The sequence below is a fragment of the Aegilops tauschii genome, chromosome 4 (genome assembly GCF_002575655.3).
Source record: "Aegilops tauschii subsp. strangulata cultivar AL8/78 chromosome 4, Aet v6.0, whole genome shotgun sequence".
Lineage (NCBI taxonomy): Eukaryota > Viridiplantae > Streptophyta > Magnoliopsida > Poales > Poaceae > Aegilops > Aegilops tauschii.
In genome coordinates, this window is record NC_053038.3 from 416,102,241 (window position 1) to 416,130,204 (window position 27,964).

General features: G+C 44.9%; 2 protein-coding genes and 1 long non-coding RNA gene across 3 annotated transcripts; 1 reads left to right on the forward strand and 2 right to left on the reverse strand.

Annotated features, from left to right (window-relative positions):
* Window positions 1-15,098: 15,098 nt before the first annotated feature.
* LOC109778186 (MADS-box transcription factor 1) lies at window positions 15,099-27,721 on the reverse strand. Its single transcript, XM_020336739.4, has 8 exons — window positions 27,338-27,721; window positions 19,778-19,853; window positions 18,819-18,880; window positions 18,627-18,726; window positions 16,161-16,202; window positions 15,997-16,038; window positions 15,684-15,799; window positions 15,099-15,485 (listed from the first exon to the last, which is right to left on the reverse strand). The coding sequence occupies exons 1-8, from the start codon at window positions 27,520-27,522 to the stop codon at window positions 15,431-15,433; spliced, it is 678 nt and encodes a 225-aa protein (XP_020192328.1). The 5' UTR covers window positions 27,523-27,721; the 3' UTR covers window positions 15,099-15,430.
* LOC141021347 (uncharacterized) lies at window positions 16,416-17,038 on the reverse strand. The gene is made up of 2 exons (XR_012182321.1): window positions 16,786-17,038; window positions 16,416-16,669 (listed from the first exon to the last, which is right to left on the reverse strand). It is a non-coding gene; the product is annotated as an uncharacterized lncRNA (long non-coding RNA).
* Window positions 17,619-22,844, forward strand: LOC109778185 (uncharacterized). Its single transcript, XM_020336738.4, has 2 exons — window positions 17,619-18,235; window positions 22,471-22,844. Exons 1-2 carry the CDS (start codon window positions 17,619-17,621, stop codon window positions 22,544-22,546), a joined length of 693 nt encoding a protein of 230 aa, XP_020192327.1. The 3' UTR covers window positions 22,547-22,844.
* Window positions 27,722-27,964: the final 243 nt, after the last annotated feature.

The following is a 27,964-nucleotide window of genomic DNA, read 5'->3' on the forward strand; positions in this document are numbered from 1 at the left end:
ACATTCTCTATGAACTATGGATGTTTTATAATTTCACTAATGTTCAAACTTCACTGCTTGTAGTCGTTATTAGGTGGTCTACGTATCTGGATGTATTTTTATTATTTTTGGTATTCGTTGTACTACCATGATTAAAGGTGAATAGATCGGAAGTTTTCACACACACAAAAACTAACCATTTTCCATGCTTGCTAGTGATGTTTCGCAATTTTATGAGTTTTCATTGGCTAGGCTGCCACGTGTGCAACACCACTATCACATTATCCACTAAAAGCGCTTTGAGTTAGGGGAGATATAAATTTGTTTGGCATAAAACCACTATCAAGTTATAAGTTCGCGATCAGTTTATCTAGTCTAATCTTAAAGATTAGAGACCAAAACTGGATTTGAAAAATACTTCAATGACCAAGAGGTAAATATGTTTTTAGGACAAGTGCCTCCAGGGATAGACCAAACATATGGAGCAACTAAATGGGGGGGGGGGGGGGGGGGGGGGGGGCTTCACTGGGCGTCCCAGCGCACACTTTGCCTGGGCGGGAGCACGCCATGTGGCGCGTCCCACCGCTGCCATGTGGCGCGCATTGGATGCTTCTCGCATCAGGATATTTTTTTTCCCTCAATTTGATCTTGGGTTTATGGTTTTTTAGGTTCTTTTTTGTTCTTCCAGGTTTTTTGGCTATTTTTGTTTCTTTGATTTTTCTCCTTCGGGAGCGTGAAAGCAAAGTAGTGCTTGACATGAAACATGATTGTACTCCTGCGTGAATTTTACTTTTTCTTCTCATGTGAAAGCAAGTACGACTGTGCTTTTCTGAAAAAATAAAGCACATGCCTGCTTTCGTGTGAAGCACAATTGTGCTTCTATAAAAACTGAAGCATAGTTGTGCTTCCACGTTCTCGTGTGAAAAACACGACTATGTGCTTCTCCAAAAAATTGAAGCATAATTATGCTTCCGCATGAGCTTCTTACAGAAGCATAACAGTACTTCACATAGAAAAAGTGAAGCACGTTTTAGTATAGGTGCAAAGCATAGTTTACTATAGTTTTGAAGGACGGTTTAATTTAGGTTGGAGAATAAATTTTGCTCAAAGAAAAGTTGTCGAAACTTATCAACATGGGATCTAATTTTAAAGATCGCTCTATACATAACGGTGAAAATGGTTCGTGATTTGGATGTATGGTTCGAGCAATAAATCATGATGAAAAAATCTAAGAAAACAAGCACAAATAGAAAACCTCTCATCTCCACCACCCGGGGTGAGAAAAATCACCAAAACTCTCTGGTTGAGACAAGTGACGTGTATGCGGTGCGTCATTTATCACCATTAGAAAAGGTGGTAGTAACCCTTGCACGGGGTACCCTTGTTAGTTATTTCGCCATATCGTAACACCTCCCAAGATGTTGTTTTGCGAGATCAACCTTCATGGGCAGAAGTATGGGTCGGACACACACATGCTGCATGGAGAGCCCAAGGAACGAGTGTTTCCCCCCTATGCGACAGCGCAACTAATATGTATCCGCTCCGAGCGCTAAGGCTCCGATCGCCTACGCGCTCGCAATAGGCCTTCCCATTCAATCGTTGTAATGCCCCAAGACCGACGCTTCAGATGCCTTCCTTGTTTTGCGAGTCAGTTGTGTTTTTTATTTGTTTGTTGCATCTCATCATGGCATCATCCGCATTGCATCGGCACTCGTTGCCGTCATTGTTTTTAAAACTTGCATCCGCTCGTAGTTGCCGCGTTTCCCTTTGCTTTTGTTGACCGTTTCGAGATCAACCGTTTTCTTCGTTTTCCCTCTTGCCTAAACCGGAGTCTCTCTGTACAGTGCTCAAACCTCTCGCACGCGTCCGAAAGCTGCCCCGAACCCGACCTGCTCAGTCATCACCGTTGGATTCGGATCATCCCCGAACATCTATAGAATATCTTTGTTTTCTTATTTGGGCTACCTAACCTATTTATTCTCGACCGCCCGATTACGATCGGACGGACTAAAACCACTCTCTTTATGCTATATATAAACCACCCCATACCTAATCTAGCTAACCCTAAAACCTAGGAGGTTTGTCCCTCCCCGCCGCCGCTCCACTTCCACCTCGGGATCTCCTCCCGATCCAAATTCTCTCCACCAAGTCCTCCTCGGGATCCCTCCCGGACCAGCCAGCAGCCTCGTCAGCTCCCAGCGCACCCTCGTGCCTCCTCCTCCCTTGCTCCTGGACGCGTCCGGCCGCCCGCAGCCGTCGTCGCCCGCACCCACAGGAGCCAGCAGTTGCAGCCCCGAGTCCTCTGTTTCTTCCCTGCCGGCGTCCGAGGCCGCAGCCTCCTCGTCCACGACCACCTCAGCTCGCCGGACTCCTCCTACAGCTTACTCCGCTCCAAGCCTCGCGCTCGTCCAAGGTCTTCCTCGCCCGGATCCGCCCAACTCCATCCTCCCTCGCCTTTCCCGCGTCACCGGAGATCGCGCCAAGTACAGCGCTGCTTCGTCCCTGCGTTGCAGCGAGCCACTGCCTACGTTGATCTGCTGCTCACCCTCAAGGTCGCCTGCATGGGTCCCGCCAAGCCGACGCCCGAGGCCTCCTACCCCGAGCTCCCTGCTTTCACACACCTTCCTTCCCTGCTGCCGAAGTCAGCCACGAGCGAGCGCCCGAGCCCATGTGTCGAGCTCCTCCTCTGCTCGCGCAGGAGCGTCTCGTCTCCGTCACCATGCGCCGGCGACCCGAGACCAGGCGTCCCCAGCAGGCAGGCCCCCGTCGCGCCCTCTCCTTCATCCTTCCCCTCCTTCCTATTTCTCTAACCTCCCCTGCTCTCCCTGTCTTCTCTGTTGGACAGGAGCAACCAGGGCGTCCCGGAGCTCCAATCACCGCCAAGTCCAATCGCCGGCCAGATCCGTCGAGTCTCGGCCATCTCCACTGTTCTCGGTCCTCCCCGCCACCCAAGTCCCTCGGCCCCGCCGCCTCGCCAAGTCCCCGCTGCCGCCGTCGTGCCCTGCTTCTGCCTCGCCCGCTCGTCTCTGTACACGAGGGAAACGAGCGCTCGACCGCGTGCGTTGACCGCGCCCGCGTGGACCAGGATGGCCTCGATCGCCTCCAGCCAAGCCACCTAGGCCCAGCCCAACAGCCGCGTCCTGCGCCAGCAGGCCAACCCAGCACCGACCGGGCCAAGAGCCTATGGTGAGCGCTCAGCCACACCCAGTAGTTTCAGCCCAGTGCACGTTTTTCCCCGTCCTGCGAATTTAGCAATTATCCCAGGTTTTACTGTTTTTGCAGAAAAAATCCTCATGTTCATGCATGTAATAACTAATTAACCATGCATCATATGTAAATAATTTATATATATATATATAATGCTCAGAATTTCATTTAGTTTCATAATATGCTGCTCTCATCCATGTTTAAAATGTTTAAGTTGATGCTTACATTTATTTTGCATAAATGCCATGCTAAATGATTTATTTCATAACTAAATAACCGTAGCTCCAAATTTAATAAACTTTATATGTAGGTGGGGTTGAAAAATGCCTAGTTTAACTTGGTGCACTTTATTTTGCTGTTTAACAACATTAAAATTGTGTTTAGGGCAGAACAGTACCAAATTCATAATATGCGTATGGGGATTTTTAGAAATTGTTGTTTGTTGTTCCGGCCTCATTTAAACTTGCCTAAATAGTTAGTTTATTTATGCTTCACCCCTTGCCATGTTGAATAACATTTAATATTGTTGGGTACATAAACGAGAGCAAACTAAATAACTTGAATGTGGTGTTTCGTCAATATGCAAGTCGTTGCATATTGAGCTCCACTTAATTTATAGTGTTGTTTGTTGCACCTTGCCATGCCATGCTCATTAAATCGGACATGCATCATACTTGATTGTGCATCATGCCATGTGTATGTGATGGTTGTTTACCATGTTGTTTTGTTTCTTTCCGGTGTTCCTTCTTCTTGGTAGTTCCGGTAACGTTGCGATTGTGAGGATTCGTTCGACTACGTCTGTTTGTCTTCTTCATGGACTCATTCTTCTTCCTAGCGGGATTCCAGGCAAGATGACCGTCACCTTAGATCTTATTACTATCATTGATATGCTAGTTGCTTCGTTCTATCGCCATGCTGCGTTACCTACCACTTGCTAATCAAGCCTCCCAAATTGCCATGAACCTCTAACCTTTGTCACCCTTCCTAGCAAACCATTGTTTGGCTATCTTACCGCTTTGCTCAGCCCCTCTTATAGCGTTGCTAGTTGCAGGTGAAGTTGAAGATTGCTCCATGTTGGATTATGTTTATGTTGGGATATCACAATATTCTACTATTTAATTAATGCATCTACATACTTGGTAAAGGGTGGAAGGCTCGGCCTTATGCCTGGTGTTTTGTTCCACTCTTGTCGCCCTAGTTTCCGTCATACCGGTGTTATGTTCCTTGATTTTGCGTCCCATACACGGCTGGGTGATTTATGGGACCCCCTTGACAGTTCGCTTTGAATAAAACTCTTCCAGCAAGGCCCAACCTTGGTTTTACATTTGCCTCACCTAGCCTTTTTCCCTTGGGAGTCGCGCATCCCGAGGGTCATCTTTATTTTAACCCCCCCCCGGGCCAGTGCTTCTCCAAGTGCTGGTCCAAACCGAGCGACGTCCGGCGCCCTCTGGGCAACCAGGGTCTATGCCAACCCGACGTCTGGCTCATCCGGTGTGCCCTGAGAACGAGATATGTGCAGCTCCTATCGGGATTTGTCGGCACATCCGGGCAGCTTTGCTGGTTTTGTTTTACCATCGTCGAAATGTCTTGTAAACCGGGATTCCGAGACTGATCGGGTCTTCCCGGGAGAAGGATTATCCTTCGTTGACCGTGAGATCTTATAATGGGCTATGTTGGGACACCCCTGCAGGGTATTATCTTTCGAAAGCCGTGCCCACGGTTATGTGGCATATGGGAATTTGTTAATGTCCGGTTGTAGAGAACTTGACACTTGACTTATTTAAAACGCATCAACCGCGTGTGTAGCCGTAATGGTCTCTTCTCGGCGGAGTCCGGGAAGTGAACACGGTTTCTGGGATATGTTTGACGTAAGTAGGAGTTTAGGATCACTTCTTGATCATTGCTAGTTTCACGACCATTCCGTTGCTTCTCTTCTCGCTCTTATTTGCGTATGTCAGCCACCATACATGCTTAGTTGCTGCTGCAACCTCACCACCTATCATTTCCTTACCCATTAAGCTTTGCTAGTCTTGATACCCATGGTAATGGGATTGCTGAGTCCTCGTGGCTCACAGATTACTACAACACCAGTTGCAGGTACAGGTTTTGCGATGATCATGACGCGAGAGCGATGTTTATTCGTGTTGGAGTTCTTCTTCTTCTTCGTCGATCTTGGGTTAGGTTCCGGGTCGGCAGCCTGGGCTAGCAGGGTGGATGTCATTTGAGTTTCTGTTTATGTTTCATCTGTAGTGGGATGTTGTTCTCATGATGTTGTTGTATTCATGTGGCATTGTATGCCTCTTGTATGTATCCCCAACTATTATGTAATGTTGATGTAATGATATCCACCTTGCAAAAGTGTTTCAATATGCGGATCTATCCTTGGTGGGACCTTCGAGTTCCTCTCGGATAGGGTCGCATATTGGGCATGACAAGTTGGTATCAGAGCCTCGACTGACCCTAGGAGCCCCCCTTGATTGATCGTGTAGTTGGCCGTTGTTGAGTCTAAAAAAAACTATTTCGGAGTCTAGTTATATCGGAGAGTAAGAATTCTTTTTACTCCTCAGCCCCTTCGTCGCTCTGGTGAGAAATCTTGACGTAGGTGTTTTGAATTACTCCTCTTCCCCTTCAAACTTTCCATAGGATCACACGGTTAGTTTTCGTTCGTTGTCCATCATCTTTTCAATCCGGTGCACATCTCTTCGGGTGGTTTCGATCCTCGTCATCTTTTGCTAGATTAATCCTCATCTCTTTTCAACCGATGTTGTTTCCCTATCCGAAGTTGTCCTTGTTTTTCCCACCTGCCCACCCGTCTTCTTCTCAAAACCGGAGTCCGAAATCGAGTATCCATCCTACTCGTGCGAAGCTTTTGCATTTTTTCCTCAACCGGCGCTTCTCTATTCAATTATTCGTCATTCCAGTTGCCTGTGTTTTTCCCGCCCTCCCACCCCTTTTTCTTCCCGGAGCTTGAGTCTCTTTCGAGCATCAGTTTCATTCGTGTGGAGCCTCTTCAGTCTTCCCTCAATTATTTCAACCGGTGAATTCTCGCCTAGTTAATCATTGTTCATCGCATTTCCTTTTCCGATGGATCGAATTCAAGTTTTTTTTCCGGGTTGATCATATTCTTTTCCTTGGATCAAGTGTTTTCCTTGCTCGTTCGCCTCTCGCCAGTTTATCCTTCCGGAGCGCTCAAGACATCTCAGGAGATTCGTCTGTGTTCGAATTAATTCGAGGTTGTCACCTCATTCAAATATTTCAATTTTTCCGGTGCATCATCTATCTCGTCAACAATCCTTTCCAATAGTGTTTTCTTTTAGTGGGCCCTAACCCACATGTCTTTTCCCAGGATCTTACCTGACTCTTCTAATTTTCCCGGAGCTATTCCCAAATTCTTTTCGAAGTTTGACGTATGAAGTATCATCAGTCATATTTCTTCTCCAAGATCGCTTTCAAATTCTTTTCATCGTTGGTTCAACCTTTCCAATTTTCATTCCGGAGTGCCTCAACAATTCATGGTGGTGTTTCTCGTCGTCATTCTTGGATTTTGAAGACCGAAGAAGAGTTTCCCTTAAATCTTGTCCATTCTCTTGAAGATTCATGGTTCTAGCTTGATGCCATCCTCTCATAATTGTTTTCGATTGCGAGAATTCTTTTCACCCATCCGGAGCAATTCAGGAGCCTTTCCATTTTGATTCTCCGGAGCCCATCATCTCAGTATTATTCATTCTCAGCTTTCAGCTCTCGTTCTCCAAATCATACCGGTGCATCATTCAAGTATTATCTAATCAGCTCGGGATCTCTGCGTTCACTTGTATCTAAATTCTCTCAAGTATCTTCGTTCATTTTCTAATTCTTCCCGGTGTTTCTTTATCTTTTCTTCGTTCATTATCAATTCTTACGGTGGTTCGTTCAAGAGTTATCTTCCTTCGTTATCATATAGATCCATTGCTTGTCATCAATTTAATTGGTGAAGGATGAGCATAATGTAATTCTTATTCTTGTTTCATCGAGTAAATTCAATTCCTTATTCCGGAGGTTCATCAAAATTCTTGATTCCATTTGTTCATCTTTCTTTCGGAGTTCCAAGTTCTCTCGGTTATATCATTTCAAAGCTTCATCTTATCACTGCAAGGCTTCACCTTGTGTTTTCAACTTCTCTTTCTTTCTATCATCCTTTTCTTACCGGAGTTCTTCATGGAGTTTCTTCATGGTGGTTCATCAAGGATTTAATTCATTCTCGAAGTGTTCTCAAGATTCTTGTTGGAAGAGCTCAAATATTCTTCTTGATGCATTCCAAAGTGCAATTCGTTCTACCTTATCATTTGAGGTGGTGTTATGTCATTCTTGACAATTTGAGTTCGCGTTTCATGATTCACATGTTTTCAAGAATGAGGTATTTTAAATCCATCAATCTCTTCGTTGGAGTTATCTTGGTAGAGATTTCATCTAAAGCCTTTCCTAAGGAATGTTGCTTTTGTGGTGTTATCCCAATGATCCAAGTTATCTCTCTATCACCTTGGTGGCAGAAGTGTTTCATCTCACTCGTGTTATCAATTATATTATTTGTTTTCGTTAGTGGCAGAATTGCAACTCAAATTTTGAGGTCTTTTCTATAAGCCCACTACAAGCTTATCCTTTTGTTGTTGGTTTTCCAACAACTCCGTTCTAACCTTCTTGGAAGGGTGCTTTCCAAGATCATTTGTGGCAGAAGTTGGCATTTTCTTCTCCATTCCTTTATTCCAATGATCTATCTTCTACTTCTTCTTCCGGAGTAATGGTGATGTTTCTCTCTTCACTCATCATCTCGAATTGTGAGGATCGTGTTCTTTTCTTGCTTATCCATTTAACCGGAGTGGTTTCAATGTCTATCTTGTCACTTAGGCTCTTCTTTCTTGCCTTATTCCTTGTTCCTTGTCCAACGGAGTGTTTTCATTTTGTTCATCTCCATGGTATTCTTTCTTTCAATTTGTTCAACCTCTCAAGGTTCTTTGGTTTCACTCGTTTGTCAATGAAGCAACTTTGTTTTACCTCTTCCTCTTCCGTTTCTCTCCGGTGCCATCCTAGATCTCCGGACGAGATCCTCTCGTAGTGGTGGAGTGTTATAACGCCCCAAGACCGACGCTCCAGATGCCTTCCTTGTTTTGCGAGTCAGTTGTGTTTTTTATTTGTTTGTTGCATCTCATCATGGCATCATCCGCATTGCATCGGCACTCGTTGCCGTCATTGTTTTTAAAACTTGCATCCACTCGTAGTTGCCGCGTTTCCCCTTGCTTTTGTTGACCGTTCCGAGATCAACCTTGTTCTTCGTTTTCCCTCTTGCCTAAACCAGAGTCTCTCTGTACAGTGCTCAAACCTCTCGCACGCGTCCGAAAGCTGCCCCGAACCCGACCTGCTCAGTCATCACCGTTGGATTCGGATCATCCCCGAACATCTATAGAATATCTCTGTTTTCTTATTTGGGCTACCTAACCTATTTATTCTCAACCGCCCGATTACGATCGGACGGATTAAAACCACTCTCTTTATGTTATATATAAACCACCCCATACCTAATCTAGCTAACCCTAAAACCTAGGAGGTTTGTCCCTCCCCGCCGCCGCTCCACTTCCACCTCGGGATCTCCTCCCGATCCAAATTCTCTCCACCAAGTCCTCCTCGGGATCCCTCCCGGACCAACCAGCAGCCTCATCAGCTCCCAGCGCAGCCTGGTGCCTCCTCCTCCCTTGCTCCTGGACGCGTCCGGCTGCCCGCAGCCGTCATCGCCCCCGCCCACAGGAGCCAGCAGTTGCAGCCCCAAGTCCTCTGTTTCTTCCCTGCCGGCGTCCGAGGCCGCAACCTCCTCGTCCACGACCACCTCACCTCGCCGGACTCCTCCTGCGGCTTACTCCGCTCCAAGCCTCGTACTCGTCCAAGGTCTTCCTCGCCCGGATCCGCCCAACTCCGTCCTCCCTCGCCTTTCCCGCGTCACCGGAGATCGCGCCATGTACAGCGCCGCCTCGTCCCTGCGTTGCAGCGAGCCACTGCCTACGTTGATCTGCTGCTCGCCCTCAAGGTCGCCTGCGTGGGTCCCGCCAAGCCGACGCCCGAGGCCTCCTACCCCGAGCTCCCTGCTTCCTCACGCCTTCCTTCCCTACTGCCGAAGTCAGCCACGAGCGAGCGCTCGAGCCCATGTGTCGAGCTCCTCCTCTGCTCGCGCAGGAGCGTCTCGTCTCCGTCACCATGCGCCGGCGACCCGAGACCAGGCGCCCCCAGCAGGCAGGCCCCCGTCGCGCCCTCTCCTTCATCCTTCCCCTCCTTCATGTTTCTCTAACCTCCCCTGCTCTCCCTGTCTTCTCTGTTGGACAGGAGCAACCAGGGCGTCCCGGAGCTCCAATCACCGCCAAGTCCAATCGTCGGCCAGATCCGTCGAGTCCCGGCCATCTCCACTATTCTCGGTCCTCCCCTCCACCCAAGTCCCTCGGCCCCGCCGCCTCGCCAAGTCCCCGCTGCCGCCGTCATGCCCTGCTTCTGCCTCGCCCGCTCGTCTCTGTATGCAAGGGAAACGAGCACTCGACCGCGTGCGTTGACCGCGCCCGCGTGGACCAGGATGGCCTCGATCGCCTCCAGCCAAGCCGCCTAGGCCCAGCCCAGCAGCCGCGTCCTGCGCCAGCACGCCAACCCAGCACCAACCGGGCCAAGAGCCTATGGTGAGCGCTCAGCCACACCCAGCAGTTTCAGCCCAGTGCACGTTTTTTCCCTGTCCTGTAAATTTAGCAATTATCCCAGGTTTTACTGTTTTGCAGAAAAAATCCTCATGTTCGTGCATGTAATAACTAATTAACCATGCATCATATGTAAATAATTTATATATGTAAAATGCTCAGAATTTCATTTAGTTTCATAATATGCTGCTCTCATCCATGTTTAAAATGTTTAAGGTTCTGTTTACATTTATTTTGCATAAATGCCATGCTAAATTATTTATTTCATAACTAAATAACCGTAGCTCCAAATTTAATAAACTTTATATGTAGGTGGGGTGGAAAAATTCCTAGTTTAACTTGGTGCACTTTATTTTTCTGTTTAACAACATTAAAATTGTGTTTAGGGCAGAACAGTACCAAATTCATAATATGCATATGGGGATTTTCTGAAATTGTTGTTTGTTGTTCCGACCTCATTTAAACTTGCCTAAATAGTTAGTTTATTTATGCTTCACCCCTTGCCATGTTGAATAACATTTAATATTGTTGGGTACATAAACGAGAGCAAACTAAATAACTTGAATGTGGTGTTTCGTCAATATGCAAGTCGTTGCATATTGAGCTCCACTTAATTTATAGTGTTGTTTGTTGCACCTTGACACGCCATGCTCATTAAATCGGACATGCATCATACTTGATTGTGCATCATGCCATGTGTATGTGATGGTTGTTTACCATGTTGTTTTGTTTCTTTCCAGTGTTCCTTCTTCTTGGTAGTTCCGGTAACGTTGCGATTGTGAGGATTCGTTCGACTACGTCCGTTTGTCTTCTTCATGGACTCGTTCTTCTTCCTAGCGGGATTCCAGGCAAGATGACCGTCACCTTGGATCTCATTACTATCATTGCTATGCTAGTTGCTTCGTTCTATCGCTATGCTGCGTTACCTACCACTTGCTTATCAAGCCTCCCAAATTGCCATGAACCTCTAACCTTTGTCACCCTTCCTAGCAAACCATTGTTTGGCTATGTTACCGCTTTGCTCAGCCCCTCTTATAGCGTTGCTAGTTGTAGGTGAAGTTGAAGATTGCTCCATGTTAAATTATGTTTATGTTGGGATATCACAGTATTCTATTATTTAATTAATGCATCCATATACTTGGTAAAGGGTGGAAGGCTCTGCCTTATGCCTGGTGTTTTGTTCCACTCTTGCCGCCCTAGTTTCCGTCATACCGGTGTTATATTCCTTGATTTTGCGCCCTTACGCGGTTGGGTGATTTATGGGACCCCCTTGACAGTTCGCTTTGAATAAAACTCTTCCAGCAAGGCCCAACCTTGGTTTTACATTTGCCTCACCTAGCCTTTTTCCCTTGGGAGTCGCGCATCCCGAGGGTCATCTTTATTTTAACCCCCCGGGCCAGTGCTTCTCCAAGTGCTGGTCCAAACCGAGCGATGTCCGGCGCCCCTGGGCAACCAGGGTCTATACCAACCCGACGTCTGGCTCATCCGGTGTGCCCTGAGAACGAGATATGTGCAGCTCCTATCGGGATTTGTCGGCACATCCGGGCGGCTTTGCTGGTTTTGTTTTACCATCGTCGAAATGTCTTGTAAACCGGGATTCCGAGACTGATCGGGTCTTCCCGGGAGAAGGATTATCCTTCGTTGACCGTGAGAGCTTATAATGGGCTAAGTTGGGACACCCCTACAGGGTATTATCTTTCGAAAGCCGTGCCCGCGGTTATGTGGTAGATGGGAATTTGTTAATGTCCGGTTGTAGAGAACTTGACACTTGACTTATTTAAAACGCATCAACCGTGTGTGTAGCCGTGATGGTCTCTTCTCGGCGGAGTCCGGGAAGTGAACAAGGTTTCTGGGATATGTTTGACGTAAGTAGGAGTTCAGGATCACTTCTTGATCATTGCTAGTTTCACGACCGTTCCGTTGCTTCTCTTCTCGCTCTTATTTGCGTATGTCAGCCACCATACATGCTTAGTCGCTGCTGCAACCTCACCACCTATCCTTTCCTTACCCATTAAGCTTTGCTAGTCTTGATACCCATGGTAATGGGATTGCTGAGTCCTCGTGGCTCACAGATTATTACAACACCAACTATGATTATTACAGGTTTTGCGATGATCATGACGCGAGAGCGATGTTTATTCGTGTTGGAGTTCTTCTTCTTCGTGGATCTTGGGTTAGGTTCCGGGTCGGCAGTCTGGGCTAGCAGGGTGGATGTCGTTTGAGTTTCTGTTTATGTTTCATCCGTAGTCGGATGTTGTTCTCATGATGTTGTTGTATTCATGTGGTATTGTATGCCTCTTGTATGTATCCCCAACTATTATGTAATGTTGATGTAATGATATCCACCTTGCAAAAGCGTTTCAATATGCGGGTCTATCCTTGGTGGGACCATCGAGTTCCTCTCGGATAGGGTCGCATATTGGGCGTGACAATCGTGCTACGGGGTGCTCGCAGCGGCCAGCTTTGGGAACATTTTGAAAACTTCCCGCCAGCTTTGGGAGCTTTTGGACTGTTTTATTTCTTTGCTTGCTGTTGTTTTACAGGTTTTTTGGTTTCTTATTTTTTTTCTGTTTCCATTTTTTGTCTTTTATGTTCATCTCTTTTGTTTTATTCTATAATGCACAAATTTCAAAAAAATTGAATTTTTGAAAAAATGGATTTAAAAGAATCATGCTTTCAAAATTTGTTTTTTAATGTTCGGAAATGTTCACAAATTTAAAAGATTGTTCACTTTTCGAAAAATGTTCAAGATGTCAAAATTGTTCGCAAACTTTTTTCTAATTCTCAAACATTTTAAGAATCCATGAACATTTTCTGAATTTCATGAACGTCTTTTGAGTTCTTGAACATTTTCTAAATTGAATTATTTATTGTATTCAATTTCCTTGAACATTTATTGAATTGGTGGACATTTTGGTATTCGCGTGAACATTTTTTGAATTCTGAACATTTTTTAGGACAATTTTGAATTTTGAATTTTCACGAGTTTCTTGAATTCATGAAGATTTTTTGAATCTCATGAATATGTTTTGAATTCATGAACATTTTTTGAATTTCACAAATATGTTTTGAATTCATGAACATTTTTTGAATATCACAAATATTTTTTGAATATGTGAGAGCATTTTTTCTAATTGAAAACATTTTGTTTTATGTTAACGGAAATTTTCAAATTATAAATTATCTGATCGAGAAAATGAAATGAGAACAACAAAAAAAACATCCGCCATCTGGCCGGGCCAGGCCCATCCGAGCGAGAGAAGCGGGCGACGCATGGCAGACGCGCACATATCGCTCGCAGCAAGCGACACACAGAAGCGCCCGTGTGACAGAGAGGGCTTGCATGACAATATATAGTACGCTCCATGCCCGGGCGCATGGTGCTCTACCGCACTTGTGTCGCCGCGCCATCGATTGTTCTGGCCTTAGGTGTTCAATGTTCACTTAATGTTCATCCAAGAAAAAGAACACGTAAATGCTAACTGGCGACCGTTCGCTAGGGGGGGGGGGGGGGGGGCAATCCCCGCAAACGCTTCTCACTCTCCCGTGAGATTCATTGCATGAATATTGGCACAAGGACTAAAGACACATCCGAGTTTTAAACCGTTCGCTGTGATGCAAAAGTCAAAACACAACCACCCATCAAACTCGCTAGCTACGTGGGCCTCCACCGAAGGAACCTGGGACTGAATCCCAGACCCTCCTTTTTCTCTCCCTTTTTATCTAGATGGCGAAATAATATATATATTTTCACTTAGGTACATGGCATTTCTACTAAAAGAAATTAACATGACAGTTTTATTACTAAGAGGATGTTTTTTTACTTAGGTACATGGTAATTTTACTAAATATTTAACATGGCAGTTTTCATAATTTTTTGTACATGGCATTTTTATTATAAGAGGTTGACAATTTTATTATTTAGAGGTTGGCTATTTTCTCTAATGTTCACACGTCAAGTTTGCTTTTGTATTGTCCCTTCGGGGATATCAAATAAGTTTTCTTTTGTACATGGCAGCTTTATTATTAATAACATGGCATTTTTATTTTCAACAATAATAATATGAATTTTCCATTTTTAGGAGGATGCCAGTTTTCTTTTTAGAAGGATGGCATTTATTATTATTGTTATCATGCCAATTTTATTATTAAGAAGATGGTAAGAGCATTGCAATTTTTTCTGCTGGCATTGCAATCTTTTTTTTATTTTCATTTGGCACGAACTTTTTGATGATTTTTGCACACTGGACATAAGAAAATGTACATCATATTTTTTTTGTTTTAGGTCCATGACAAATACAAAGAAGAAAAGAGTTAACTAGGCGTATGGGCCTATCACGGGTTCGCCCTGGATCTCCCACCTGGCGAACCTTCGAACAAGTAGCAAAACATTCGCTTTATCTGCTTCCCCTGGGAACGAAAACGTTCGACGTATTTGAAAAAAATGTTGAACAAGAATTCAAAAAATGTTGAACAAGTATTTGAAAATATTGAATAAGTACTAAAAATCATGAACAAGTATTTGAAAATTTTTGAATACATATTAGAAAATGTTGACAAGTATATGAAAATGTTGAACAAGTATTTAAAAAATGTTGACCAAGTATTTGAAAAAAATGTTGAACTAGTATTTAAAAAATGTTAATGAAGCATTCAGAGAAATTGTTGAACAAGTATTTGAAAAATGATGGTGAAGCGTTCGAAAAATGTTGAACACGTATTTGAGAAATGCTAATCAAGCATTTTAAAAAAATTGAACAAGTATTTAAAAATGTTAACTAAGCGTTTGAAAAATGTTGAAGATGTATTTGAAAAATGTTGAGGATGTATTTGAAAAATGTTGAATGAGTATTTAAAAACATGTTAATCAAGCATTCGGAAAAAAGTTGAACAAGTATTTAAAAAATTGTTGATGATGTATATAAAAAATGTTGAGCAAAGTGTTTAAAAATGTTGAACGAGTACTTGAATAGTGTAGAACAAGTATTTTGAAAAGATGTTGATCATGTATATAATAAAGTAGAATGAAAAAACAAAACCAACAAAAATGAAAATCAAAAGAGGAAAACAAAAAAATGGAGAAGAAAAAAAGAAATAAGATACAAAGAAATAAAGTAAAAAAATAAATGAAAAATAATAACTGGAGAAGAAAAAGGAAAGAAAAAAAAAGAAAACAAAAAAACCTGAAAAACGGAATAAAACAGAAAAACGTGGAAACAAAATCGGCTCTTTTACATTAAAGGTGATCGCTCCTTAAAGTCCTGAAGGATCGATAGCCAGCTATAAGCTATTAGGGTCCAAACAACAATAGCGACCTCAGCACACCGCACAAGCTGTCAAACTTTTGGGCCTTCTGCGTACCACGCAGCTTAGCACACACGTAATTTCAGTAGATACATGTGGTGCTCATCACCACAACTCCAGTACACAAAAAAAATATAACAATTGTCACCGAAGTACAAATACATTAGCTACAGTACACATGACGCAGCGCCACATCAGTTAATCATATCCAACCTGCAGACGATCCTCCACCAGGGCGCTCAGAAGCCACGTGATCTCTGTTTGTTCAGCTGGTCCATGTAGGCCTGAGGATACCTTCACAGGGGGAACACAAATCTATTTAAACTTTGGACCGGTGCGTATGATTTATTGTTTAGTTTTTTCGAAAAAATAGGCCGTTGGTAACTGATGTGGTTATTTATACTCCAACGTGTGTGCCTAGATTTACCAGCTTCTTTATTTTGCGGGTGAGATTTACCAGCTTTTCACTGATTGACATGTAGAAAAACATACCCAATTTGCATGGAGGTATCATGCTCCGGGTGTAGTACTCTGGAGCTACACTGCCCTCCGTCTTGCCAGGACATATGGACCGCATTGTCTCCGCAGCAACTGGTGGTATCTTGCAACTGACACGTACAAGAAATCAGTCATCAGATTCTTATTAGCCGCATTTTACTGAAAGAATCCCCTTAAGATAAATGTACTTTTATGTTGTCTTGTTTAAATTTTTAATCAAGCATTGGCAGGGAAATTGGTGTTGTTACGTCAGATACTGTAACCTGTACCCCTGAAAAAAAAAATACTGTAACCTCAGTGATATTACCTTCTTCCTCAAGTCATTGTTTTCATCCTGCAATTCTTGCTCCTGCAGAACATCATTTTAGGCAGTTATTAAAGAAACAATATCAACCGAAGAAGGATGCAAAAGAACTGGACGAGAAAATGATGCAAAATTTGGCATCGAGATAATCCTAATTTCATGCTTACCTTACTTTTCAGTTCAAATAGCTGATCGAGTAATACTTGATTCTGCAAACCATACGACTTTGTCATGCACGACCCATATCACATATATACTAAAAATATTGAACAATGTATTAATATCTCATGAGCACAGAAGATCAAGGATTGGATTGAACAATTTTTACAATAATTTTTATGATGTTCCCTAGAATAGGCATCAGCTAAGTAGACGATTTTGTCTCTTTGTATACTTTTGTACATAATTTTGATTAATGAAGGTTTTATCGAAAAAGGCTTTCTCCCCACTTTATATATAAAGCAACGATCAATAGCACCCGGTATAAACGCACACCCTCACAACACACACACACCCAAGGCAGGATACATAGGCGCTGAGCGCAGCAATACCAACCCAAGCACTCCACGAAGAGGTGAAGCCGCATATGACGAACCGTGGGCTCCAAGGCGGCGCCTTCAGGAAAGGAACGACACCGGAGCGCCGCCATCGCCCGATCCGAGGATTAGAGTTTCCCCTGGAGCAACACGACGGGCAATTAGAGCCGCGACGACGCCTTCAAGAAGGGAACGAGTTTCGTTGGCGCCGGTCCGTCCGAAGATAGAGCAGGTTTTCACCCCGGCCACAACTCACCGCCACCGAACGCCACACCCCGGCTACCACGCCGCCCACACGGTCGTGGCAACCGGGCAGCACCAAGCCACTGGCTCTGCCCATGAGCACCGCGGAACCATCACCAGGGCCGCCACCCTGGCATCCAAGACCTTGACACCACCACACCCGAGATCCGCGGAACCATCAATTAGAGCCGCGACGACGCCTTCAAGAAGGGAACGAGTTTCGCTGGCGCCGGTCCGTCCGAAGATAGAGCAGGTTTTCACCCCGGCCACAACTCACCGCCACCGAACGCCACACCCCGGCTACCACGCCGCCCACACGGTCGTGGCAACCGGGCAGCACCAAGCCACTGGCTCTGCCCATGAGCACCGCGGAACCATCACCAGGGCCGCCACCCTGGCATCCAAGACCTTGACACCACCACACCCGAGATCCGCCGCTACCCCAACCAAAGAACCATGGGCGGCCCCCAGTGCAGAGACCCAATAACCGGCCAAAACTGGCCTCCATCGACCCGTTCTGTGGCATTGGGCGCGAGATGAGCTCGGTCCTACCACCCGGCGCGAGACGAGCATGGTCCTGCTGCCAGGCGCGAGACGAGCACGGTCCTGCTACCGGGGGCGAGAGAAGGTCAGTCCTGCTGCCGGGCGCGAGATGAACTCAGTCCTGCTGCCGGGTGTGAGACGAGTGATGGACCGCAGCTGGGGGAGGGCCAGCCCTTCAACGAAGATAGCGGCCGAACGCCGCAAAGATGGCTCGAAGGTCGAACCAGGCCGCCTACAAACGATCCGACGCTAGAAATCCAGCCGCAGCCGACCCGCCAAACCGCCGTGGTGCCGGCGTGACGAATGGAAGCCTCCACTCCCAGAGGACTGAGCCGCCTCGCCGCCGCCGCCCACCGCTGGAGCCGCAGCCAGGCCGAGCCAGTGGCCCAACCCGCGTCGCCCATCAGAAAACGCCAGATTCGGCCGGCACGCACCGCCACCACCGCCACCAAGCCGTTGTTGCGCCGATCCCCTTGCTGTCAGCAGCCGCCACCCGACGCCCACGGCCGTCGGGCCGCGCCGCCCGCAGCCCTCACCGCAGGAGCCCCAACGCGCCAGATCCGCCGCCACGTCTGGGCCCCGCGCGATCCACCAACGGCCGCGCCGTCAGCCACGCGACCACCACCCAGCGCCGCCAGCGCGCCAGGCGACGTCGCGCCGCAGCGCCCGGCGCCCACGCCGCGCCCCAGCCGGAGAGAAGGGCCCGCGCCGCTCCTCTGCGCGCGGGGGAGCCAGAAGGCCTGGCCGCCGCCGGACCGGGCGAGCTTTGCCCGGCTAGGCCCTCTGGCGGCGACAGGAGAGGAGGAGGGAGGAGGGGGACTCAGGGGCGGCCGCACCGGAAGTCCTCCCCGCCGCCGCGCGGGGGCGGCGCGGGAGGGAGAGGGTAGGTCAAGGGAGAGGGTCTGTATCGTTGGAAGAAGGTATATGAACTGCTTAACTGTTGTCTAGATTTTTCTTTTGACATGATTAATGAAGGTTTTCGGGTTAAAAGAAAAATCTAGACAACATTATTAGGAAATGTTTGGTTAAGAGAATTCAAAGTTGATATATTTAACTATTGTAGCTTGTCACCACTCCCGGTGTTTGCTCCCTCCACTTAGTTTTCCGTCGTTAGGTAGATGAGTAGGCAAGAACCCATGTGGCTTGAGTGGAACCATAGCCCAATTGCCATTAAGCTAGAAGGATCTTCCCACAGGTGGAGAGTTTCCTTCCATTTTCTTTTTATGTTTTGCTTAAAATGAAGCATTGAATGAAAAGCATCTGAACTTGGTGAACGTTAGCTTATGTGACATGAGAGTCTAAGTTCTCTACCTTTTTTGACCTGATATGCTTGAGGGATGCATCTATTTGGTTCTCTATCTGGTCAAGCTCCTTCATGCTAAGTGGGCCCAGATCCTCACCGAGAATATTTCTACGTATGAGAACGAGAACCAATATCAGAACACTTCAATCCATATTATATATGCAGGAAAGTAACTGTTCACCTGCATCTCTGAAGACTACCTTTGTGAACTTTGAAGAAATTCAACTCTGGTCTTGAGCTTCAAATATTCCTGGTAATTAATCTAGTTTTCAACAAGAAAGTGCGAAATATTACATGTCAGTTCGACTGATATAATACTTGTGGAAAAAGGAAGCTCAAAGGTTCAGAATAATAGACCATGTTGGCCAAATAAACAAGATAGTTCCAAACAAAATTGTTGTCCCAACAAATGGGAAGCAGGGAAGGATTTCTTTTTTTTTTAGGGGAAGCTGGGAAGGATTTCTTTTTTTTTAGGGGAAGCTGGGAAGGATTTCTTTCTTTGAGAGGAAGCTGGGAAGGATTGAGTTAAGAAAGACAACGATATGCATGGTAGGTCAGTGTTCACTTAGAGCTAGTCTCGATTAATTCACAGAATATGATTGTTTACACACACATACAGTGATCACCTTAGAGCTAGTCTCGGTTCATTCAAAGAATATGACTACACACACACACACACAGAGGAATACACCTGGTAAGGCTGGCAAATACTCGAGCACTACACACAGGGGTGAAGTTAAATGGTCTGTAAATGCTTTTAATTTACAAAAATATACTTAAACTCGTATCACGCGCACCACATGGACAAAGCTCAGCTTTATAGACAAAGCTCAAACCGGTCCGGACTCTGGACAGAGGTAAAGACCACACACTCTCTGAATCTCGCACTGATAATATTGATTACTGCACAAAATACATCTGGCTCTCCTTTATGTCTAGAAAAGAAAAGGAGAAAAGAGCAAACCAGCTATGGAGGTGGCATGAAAGAGAGACATCGCTTGTCAACTAAATTATATACTCCCTTCGTTCGGAAATACTTGCGTGGTTTTTGTTCAAATAAGAACTAAAACCACGTCAAGTATTTCCAAACGGAGGTACTATATCTCAGTATAAGTGCATTGCATATATCAAGGTATTGTTAAGAACTGGTGAGGCTTACTTCATTTTCTAGCGGAGGTGTTGCTTCCTGTGAGTTGGAGTTGCAGGTACGGTATCTCTCAAGTGTTCTGTACATGCTGTTGACATAAGAACTCTAAGTGATCAGTTCATATTTTCTGACAAGCAAAAATTGTAGAAAACATAAATGCTTTTAGGCTGAACCAATGTTTTAAATAGCGGGCTATTGCCAAATAGCGGCGGACCTCAAAATCAGCTATAGCGGGCTATAGCAGGCTATAGCGGGCTATTTGTATATGGGTCTATTTAGCGGCACCCTGCTGAAAAGGCTATGTAGCGGGCTATAACGGAACATTGGGCTGAACACATATAGGAAAAGTAACACATGAAATTCTTTAGGTATCCTTCCATATCTGATTGTGATCTTGGATGGTATGTATAGTCAAGTGTGGATTACTTGTCCACCTGAGATGAGAGGTTGGTACACATATATTAAACATATAGTCAAGTTACGGAAGCGGAAAATGAATTCCTAACCTCTCCTTTTTCTGAGGAGGAAATTCGAACCGCTGTGTTTCAGATGGAACACAACAAGGCACCGGGACCGGATGGCTTTCCCGCAGAGTTCTATCAATGCTTTTGGGACGTCATTAAGGCAGACTTGGTTCAGTTGTTTAACCAACTGCATTCCGAGGACCTTGATATTTCTCGTTTAAACTTTGGGGAAATTATCCTACTGCCTAAGATTAAGGAGGCTAGTCGTATTCAACAATATCGACTGATTTGCCTTCTCAATGTAAGTTTTAAATTTTTTACGAAGGTAGCGACTAATCGGTTGAACGGTGTAGCTGACCATGTCGTAAAACCCACACAAACAGCATTTATGCAAGGTCGCAACATTTTAGATGGAGTGGTCGTCCTGCACGAAACTGTACATGAACTGCACCGAAAAAAATGAACGGTGTCATTCTTAAAATTGATTTTATGCAAGCCTATGACAAAGTTAAGTGGCCCTTCTTGTTGCAAACCTTACGCATGAAAGGGTTTTCACCAAAATGGTGCCGCTGGGTAGAGAGCTTTGTCTCTGGCGGTAGTGTGGCCATAAAAGTTAATGAAGACGTTGGCAACTATTTTCAGACAAGGAAGGGGCTTCGTCAAGGCGACCCCGCATCTCCTATTCTGTTTAACATTGTGGCCGACATGCTAGCTACCCTAGTGGAGCGGGCCAAGCTGGATGGTCAAATTAGCGGGGTCATCCCACATCTGGTAGAAGATGGTCTATCCATTCTACAATATGCAGATGACACAATTTTTTTTTATGGATCATGATCTTGATAAAGCAAGAAATCTCAAGCTACTCTTATGTGCCTTTGAGGAACTTTCTGGTCTCAAAATTAATTTTCATAAGAGTGAACTTTTTTGCTTTGGAGATGCTGCAGAATCTGTACCCGAGTATGCCGACATTTTTGGATGCCAGCTCGGGCAGTTTCCGATTAGGTATCTGGGTATCCCCATACACTATCGGCGTTTAACTATCGCTGAGTGGAAGCATGTGGAAGAGAGACTTGAGAAACGTTTAGCCAGTTGGAAGGCCAAACTCTTGTCTTATGGGGGGGCGATTGATCTTGATCAATTCTGTCCTAAGCAACATGGTTTTATACATGTTGTCATTCTTCCACCTGCCGAAAGGGGTTCTACAGCGTCTAGATTACTTTAGATCCAGATTTTTTTGGCAGTGTGATAACAAAACCAAGAAATATAGACTGGCTAGGTGGAGCGTATTATGCAGACCTAAAAGCCAAGGGGGCCTGGGAATCCAAGACCTTGAGATTAAAAATATCGCTCTTCTCAGCAAGTGGGTCTATAAATTACTCACTGAGAAGGGAGTATGGCAGGAAATCATTCGCAACAAGTATGTGGGATCCAATGCCATTTCTCAAATTCATTGGAAACCTGGGGATTCACATTTTTGGAGTGGTGTCATGAAGGCCAAGGAATTCTTCTTCCAATTTGGGACCTTCTTGGTTAGGGACGGTGCTCAGGTTCGTTTCTGAGAAGATACCTGGCTAGGGAACACTCCCCTAATGGTGCAATATCCGAGCTTGTACCGGATCGTCTGACATAAATTTGTCACGATCAAACAAGTATTAGGACAGGAAAACCCCGATATTTCTTTCCGTAGGGATCTTTTGGGCACTCGTCTGACAGCATGGAATGAATTACTCACTCGCCTGGAGGACATTCAACTGTCAGATGATCGGGAGACTTTTCGATGGAACTTGCATCAGAATGGCAAATTTTCGGTCAAATCCATGTATGATGCAATGGTTCATTGTGATGTTCCTGTAGATAACAGGAAATTGTGGAAGCTAAAAATTCCCCTAAGAGTCAAGATTTTCCTCTGGTTTCTTAACAAAGGAGTCATCCTAACTAGAGATAATCTGGCACGACGAAACTGGCATGGCTCCAAGACGTGTCTTTTGCCAACATGACGAGTCTACCAAACACCTATTTTTTGAGTGCAAGTTCGCTCGGGCAGTTTGGGCTATGGTCCAAGTAGCTTCGAATTTATACCCACCACGTAGTGCACGGAATATGTTCGGCAACTGGTTGCGGGGTATAGATAAACAATTTTCTGCACATATTCTTGTGGGAGCGGCGGCCTTATGCTGGGCAATGTGGCTTATCAGGAATGATGTGGTTTTTAACAATAAATGTGTCTCATCTCCTATGCAGGTTATTCATGTTTGTACACGATGGCTCCGTACTTGGTCTATCCTGCAGAAGCCGGAAGACAGGGACATTTTTATGATGGCGTCTACACGGCTGGAGCGTACGGCCAGGGAGGTTTTCTACCCCCATGGATGGCGGTGTGATTTACGGATAGGATCTACCGCTCCTTAGGCTGGACACGATTTATTGCTTGGCATTGTATCAAATTATTTTATTTTTAGGGTGATCTGGATTTTTTGGCTGTGTGCATAGCATCTAGCTATGCAGAGGCCGGGCTTTCTTTCGACATGATTGTATCATCTCGATATATCTATTCAATGAAATGTCCTTTATCGAAAAAAAATTATTAAACATATATTGTAGAATGCATGCACGTATACGATGGGAACACATGTAGTGAAGAACCTGGTCTAGAGGGCCCAACTGCCCAAGGCGTCTTACGAAGGACTGCGCAGTTCGATTAGCCTCCTTGCTATCAGGTGGAAGCAAAGTGTCTCCATCTACGCTATCCAGCCTTCCTCTAAATCTACTGCTTGTGATAAGTTCAGATCTAGATCTTGTTGTGTCTCCCGTTAATCTTATCCTTTTTTCTTCTAAATCTGCCTTTTCTATAGTGATATTTTTAGTTTTTGTTACACTTAGCATCTCTTTTATAATAACTAATGGTTTTGTGCATCTTTAGTTTGTATAGAAACCAGATTCTTGTTATTTCATGTATATGCCATGGATATGCTAACTAATGCAAATTTAAGACCTCTTCAAAAAATGTGATCTCAAAGGGAGTCTCAAGGAAAAGCTCCCATTATTGTAAGAAAATTCTTTCCATCTATATTGAAGATCCTAACCTTGCAATGTCTTCTCTTTTTTTTCCTACCTAAACTTTAAATTACTTTATGACCTCACATGTCTGAACTTGTTTTGTAGTGAGACAGGCCTGCAGTCTTACTAGGTAGAAGCACAGGTTGGTGTGCTAGCCAGCCCAGATTCGAGCCTCACCCCTACCTATTAATTTGAGCATGGTACCTCATATGCTCAACTCGTTTCAGCAAACATGTTTATTTTAGTGTTATATTCATGTGCAAAGTTTCTTGACGGAATTACGAAATTGATAAGAAGTCCATGGAAGTCAATTTTTCATGAAATTTTACACATGAATATAACACTAGACCATGTTTGTTACAAAAATGTAACCGAAATATTTGATTTTTAATTATTTTTTCAATTTAACTGCTTAATCGGGTGTGTGTAAACCCAAGTTCCAAAAATCCACTCAGTGGAGTAAGGACCCAACAACATTTGTGTACTCATAGATCAAATCAAACGGGGAAGTGTTTAGGGCATCTCGAACACTATCCTCTAAAACAGACACACTATGCGCATACGGACCATGTTCGCAGACACGATATGGAACCGGCCATCCAACATATACCTCAAATGTCCTCCTCTTAAACTTAAATAAAATAGAGCACTACCATAACCTTCCTCAAAATTGCATCCCTCAGCTAAATAGACTTCCACCAAGCATGCCAATTAACTACGTGATTCCCCTTAAAATAAAGTAAAAATGAGTAGTAGCTTTATTTGGTGGAAGGCATCCACAGTGCTAGCATAGCTTCTGCCAAAGCCACCTGCTTGCTTCCGCCAAATGAAGGGAACTAGTAGTCGCTCACGCCAAATGAAGTATTTGAAGAAAACAAAGTGAAAGAAAGTGATTAGTGGCTTCCACCAAACTTCAAACATGCTATCTGCCAAACGCCAAGCATGCTGCTGATCCTTCCCCCAACCCGCAGTAGCGGCCTTCCACCATATGGACCGAGAGGAGAGGAGTATGTGGTGCGTGGCTTTTTAATTCCTCATGCAGATGTCTACAAAGCCCCCTGGTTTGCTTCCGGTTTACGGGATTTAAAACAACTAGACTGGTACGCAAACCGATTGGGTACTGTATTGGATGGCAAATTGCGTTTGGACCGTCCTGCCCGAACGATTGCGGACGGTTTGAGGGTCTACGTTTAACTTGAGCCAAAAGGTATATACCCTCCTATTGAGAAAGGAGGGTGTACTATATTGGGTCCTTTTTTTTTGCAAAAAGGATCAGATCTATTATAAAGGCTCACCGGAAGTACAAAGCACCTCAAACATAATAAAAATTACATCGAGATCCGTAGACCACTGAACCACCCTTGCCGCCGCCGACGCACTGCTGTCGCCACTCCCATACTAAAGCCGGCCTGACATTATCGACAGCCGGGAAGTCTTTGTGCAAGTGCCCCTAAGGACCAGCGCGCCGGAGCCGCAGTCTTTGCCGTTGAATCCTAGAATCAATCTGAAGAATACGACACCAAATATCGCCGTTGTGAACGCACGGTGGGAAACATCACCTTAACCTTGCCGCCACAAGGAGCTGGCAAGAATTTAAGCCGGAGCTCCGTCTAATCCGTCCCAACGGACGAACTTGAGGAGGATCGGAGACCGAAAAATTGACTCGAAGAAGGAGCGCCACCATCCGTTCAAACGCTACCACTGCGAGGTCTAAACCCTACCTATCTACTAGCGGGAGCCAAGACACCAGGATTCTCCTTCCTGCCACTGGCCGCCGGAGTGGCAGGCGGAGGGAAGGCGAATCCACGAACTCGCCTGTGGAGATCGAGAGGAGGAAGGCTTTTCTACTATATTGGGTCTTTGCCAACACGTATTCTGACAATCAATGATATTTGTGTGGTGTAGTACAAATCTCGTGTGGAGCTTAGTCAAATATTATAAACCACGTGTATGAACATGTTTGTTAATGTTTAGATTACACATGATATTACACTACTTTCTTAATGATTCATGGCTATATAATTTTTTTTAATTTCACCATGTAAATGTTTAAAATGACATGTGCAGCGAAAACGAGTATACACCAATTAATTAAGCACCTAAACACAAGCAAACAAATAAAGTTCACCATTATCCGTGGTGTCATTCGAGAAGAAAATATATTTTATTTTTCAGAAAGAAAGACAAAATAAAACTTCCGATCTGGATACTATATATATAGTCTTGCATGGAAGCTGTATAATTACTTTAGAAAAAAAATGAAGGCCAACCAAAGTCCTATAGGAATAGAGTAAACTCCACTGGGGATCATATATATATTTGCTACAAATGGCAAGATGAAGCAGAGTCAAAGTTGTGTAAATTTTAGAAGGAAATGCAAAATAAAATTTCAAATATTATATGACCACTTTAGTTTTGCATGAAAGTTGTGTAATGACTTTTAAAAACGGATGGCCAACAAAAGTTGTCTAGTAATAGAGTAACTCCACCGTGGATCATGTATTTTCTACAAAATGGCTAGTTGAAGCAGATTCAATCCTTAATGTAATGTGGATTTCCACCAGCCGTTGACGTTATTTTTTTCATCTTTTTTCGGAAAGGAGGGTTTACCCCCGACCTCTATGCATTATGCACACACCATATAATATCAAGTTTAGAGTACTATAAACATCCACAGTATCTTGCATAAGTCAAAAAAGGAAAAGAACTGAAAACTCGAAGCAACTATGCTAAATAAACGTGGCACAACATATACGGCTATATCTACCTGCAATTTACTTGAAATACAATCATCATAGAAAAGAAAACCAATCCTAACAGAACATATTGTCTTGCATGCATGTGTATAAGTCAACTCGATGTATATTTTCAGTGGATCTGTCAGCTCTTCACATGGGTAATATCGCTACCACAATCAGCACTCCTATATTGCATGCAAAGCTGGTGAAGCTGGGCTGTTGTTTTCTGACTTGATATGAAGTCTGATGGAAGAGATCACTTGGCATCTGACGTACGTACGGTTGGGCAGTCAGAGCACAAAGCACCGAGTAGTTCTACACGGGGCTCAATGAAGATGGGTGGGTTTTTTGATCGGACAGCTGCTACCTTCAATGGAACAGTAACAAATGGAACGGTATGTATCACCTTCTCTCTGCAATTTCTCAACGCACACATCGTAAACGGAGTACTACCTACCAGTACGTCTTAATGACCAAAACAGGCTTCTAGTAGTACTCCCTCCCTCCGTCTCAAAATTCTTATCTTAGATTTGTCTAGATACGGATGTATCTAATATTAAAACGAGACTTGATACATCCGTAGACAAAAATTTTGCGACGGAAGGAGTACGTGTTAATTACATGGGGAAGTACCGGATTGCTCATTTATATTTTGGCAGTGGATGAGGAGTTAGTCGACAAAGTGCACAAATGCACGGCGGATCTGATAAAACATAAAAATGGGAAAAGCAAGGGCCAACAAAACAGAAGCTCGATCTAAAGATGGAAGCAGGTGGATGCATCGTTTCACTGATCCAGATAATAAATCTACCTGACAAGCAAACAATCTGTTTGTCAATCTACCTGAGTGTCGATGCAGTTAACGATCGATCGAACGCCTAATATGATAGGGACTAGCTGATCTCCATCACTATTTTTTTTTCAACAGATAAGAAAAAGAAGAGGTTTATTGCAGGCAGCAGGAAATAGAGGTTTATTTTGCCAGATCTCGGTTATCCGGGCGACCAAGTGAGACCAAAACAACGGAAAAGATGAACAGATAGGGTGGAAGAAAGCTAAGATTTAACCCCCCAAAAAAATCTACAAACAGGTTGCGGACCTAAGCCAAATCGATTTGCCCAGGAAACCTGCTCCACTATAAGCGCGTGAACCCAAAGAGGGGAAATTAGATTCAAGGATTCAAAGGGCATCGGTTCGATTAATCGGCCCAAACCTCGATGGGTTTACTACTAGATCGTATTAGCGTTGTTGCTGTTGGCCGATCTATGCATGCACTGTGGAGAGAAACAGCGAGCGTTGGTTTAGTTACACACCATGAGGAGCTTGAGAACTCGAAGAGGCGGCCGCGGCCGGAGAAGATGATGAGGGCGACCTCGGCGTCGCAGAGCAGCGAGAGCTCGTAGGCCTTCTTGAGCAGCCCATTCCGGCGCTTGGCGAACGTCACCTGCCGGCTTATCTTGTTCTCGATCCGCCTCATCTCCACCTTCCCCCGACCCATCTCCTCCTCCTCCTCTCTTTCTTTTCTCTCTCTCTAAGTCTCCTTTTATTTTCCGCAGCCAGCAGAGCGATGTCTGATCATATGCTTGCTCGGTGCGCCTAAATAGTCTCTCTCTACAAATCTCTCGACTGTCAATCACCAGTTCACAGATCGACCGCTTATTAGCTCGGCCACCCTCTCCGTCCCTTCTCTCGGGCGCGCGTACTGTAGCTTTAGGGTGGTGGTGGGGCAGCGGGTGCGTGAAATGATTGATGAATCCATGACTTGATGTTAGATTAGTTCGTACCGACGCACGAGCTGAGGTGAACCCGCTTGCTGACGAGGCAACAGTGCGTAGCGACGGACCCAAGCCAAAGGGAGGCGTCGCAGTAAAGGTGAGACGAGCGCACGGCAGCTCACGCTCGCCGAGGTGGAAGGTAGACACTACTGTAGCTCTCGATCC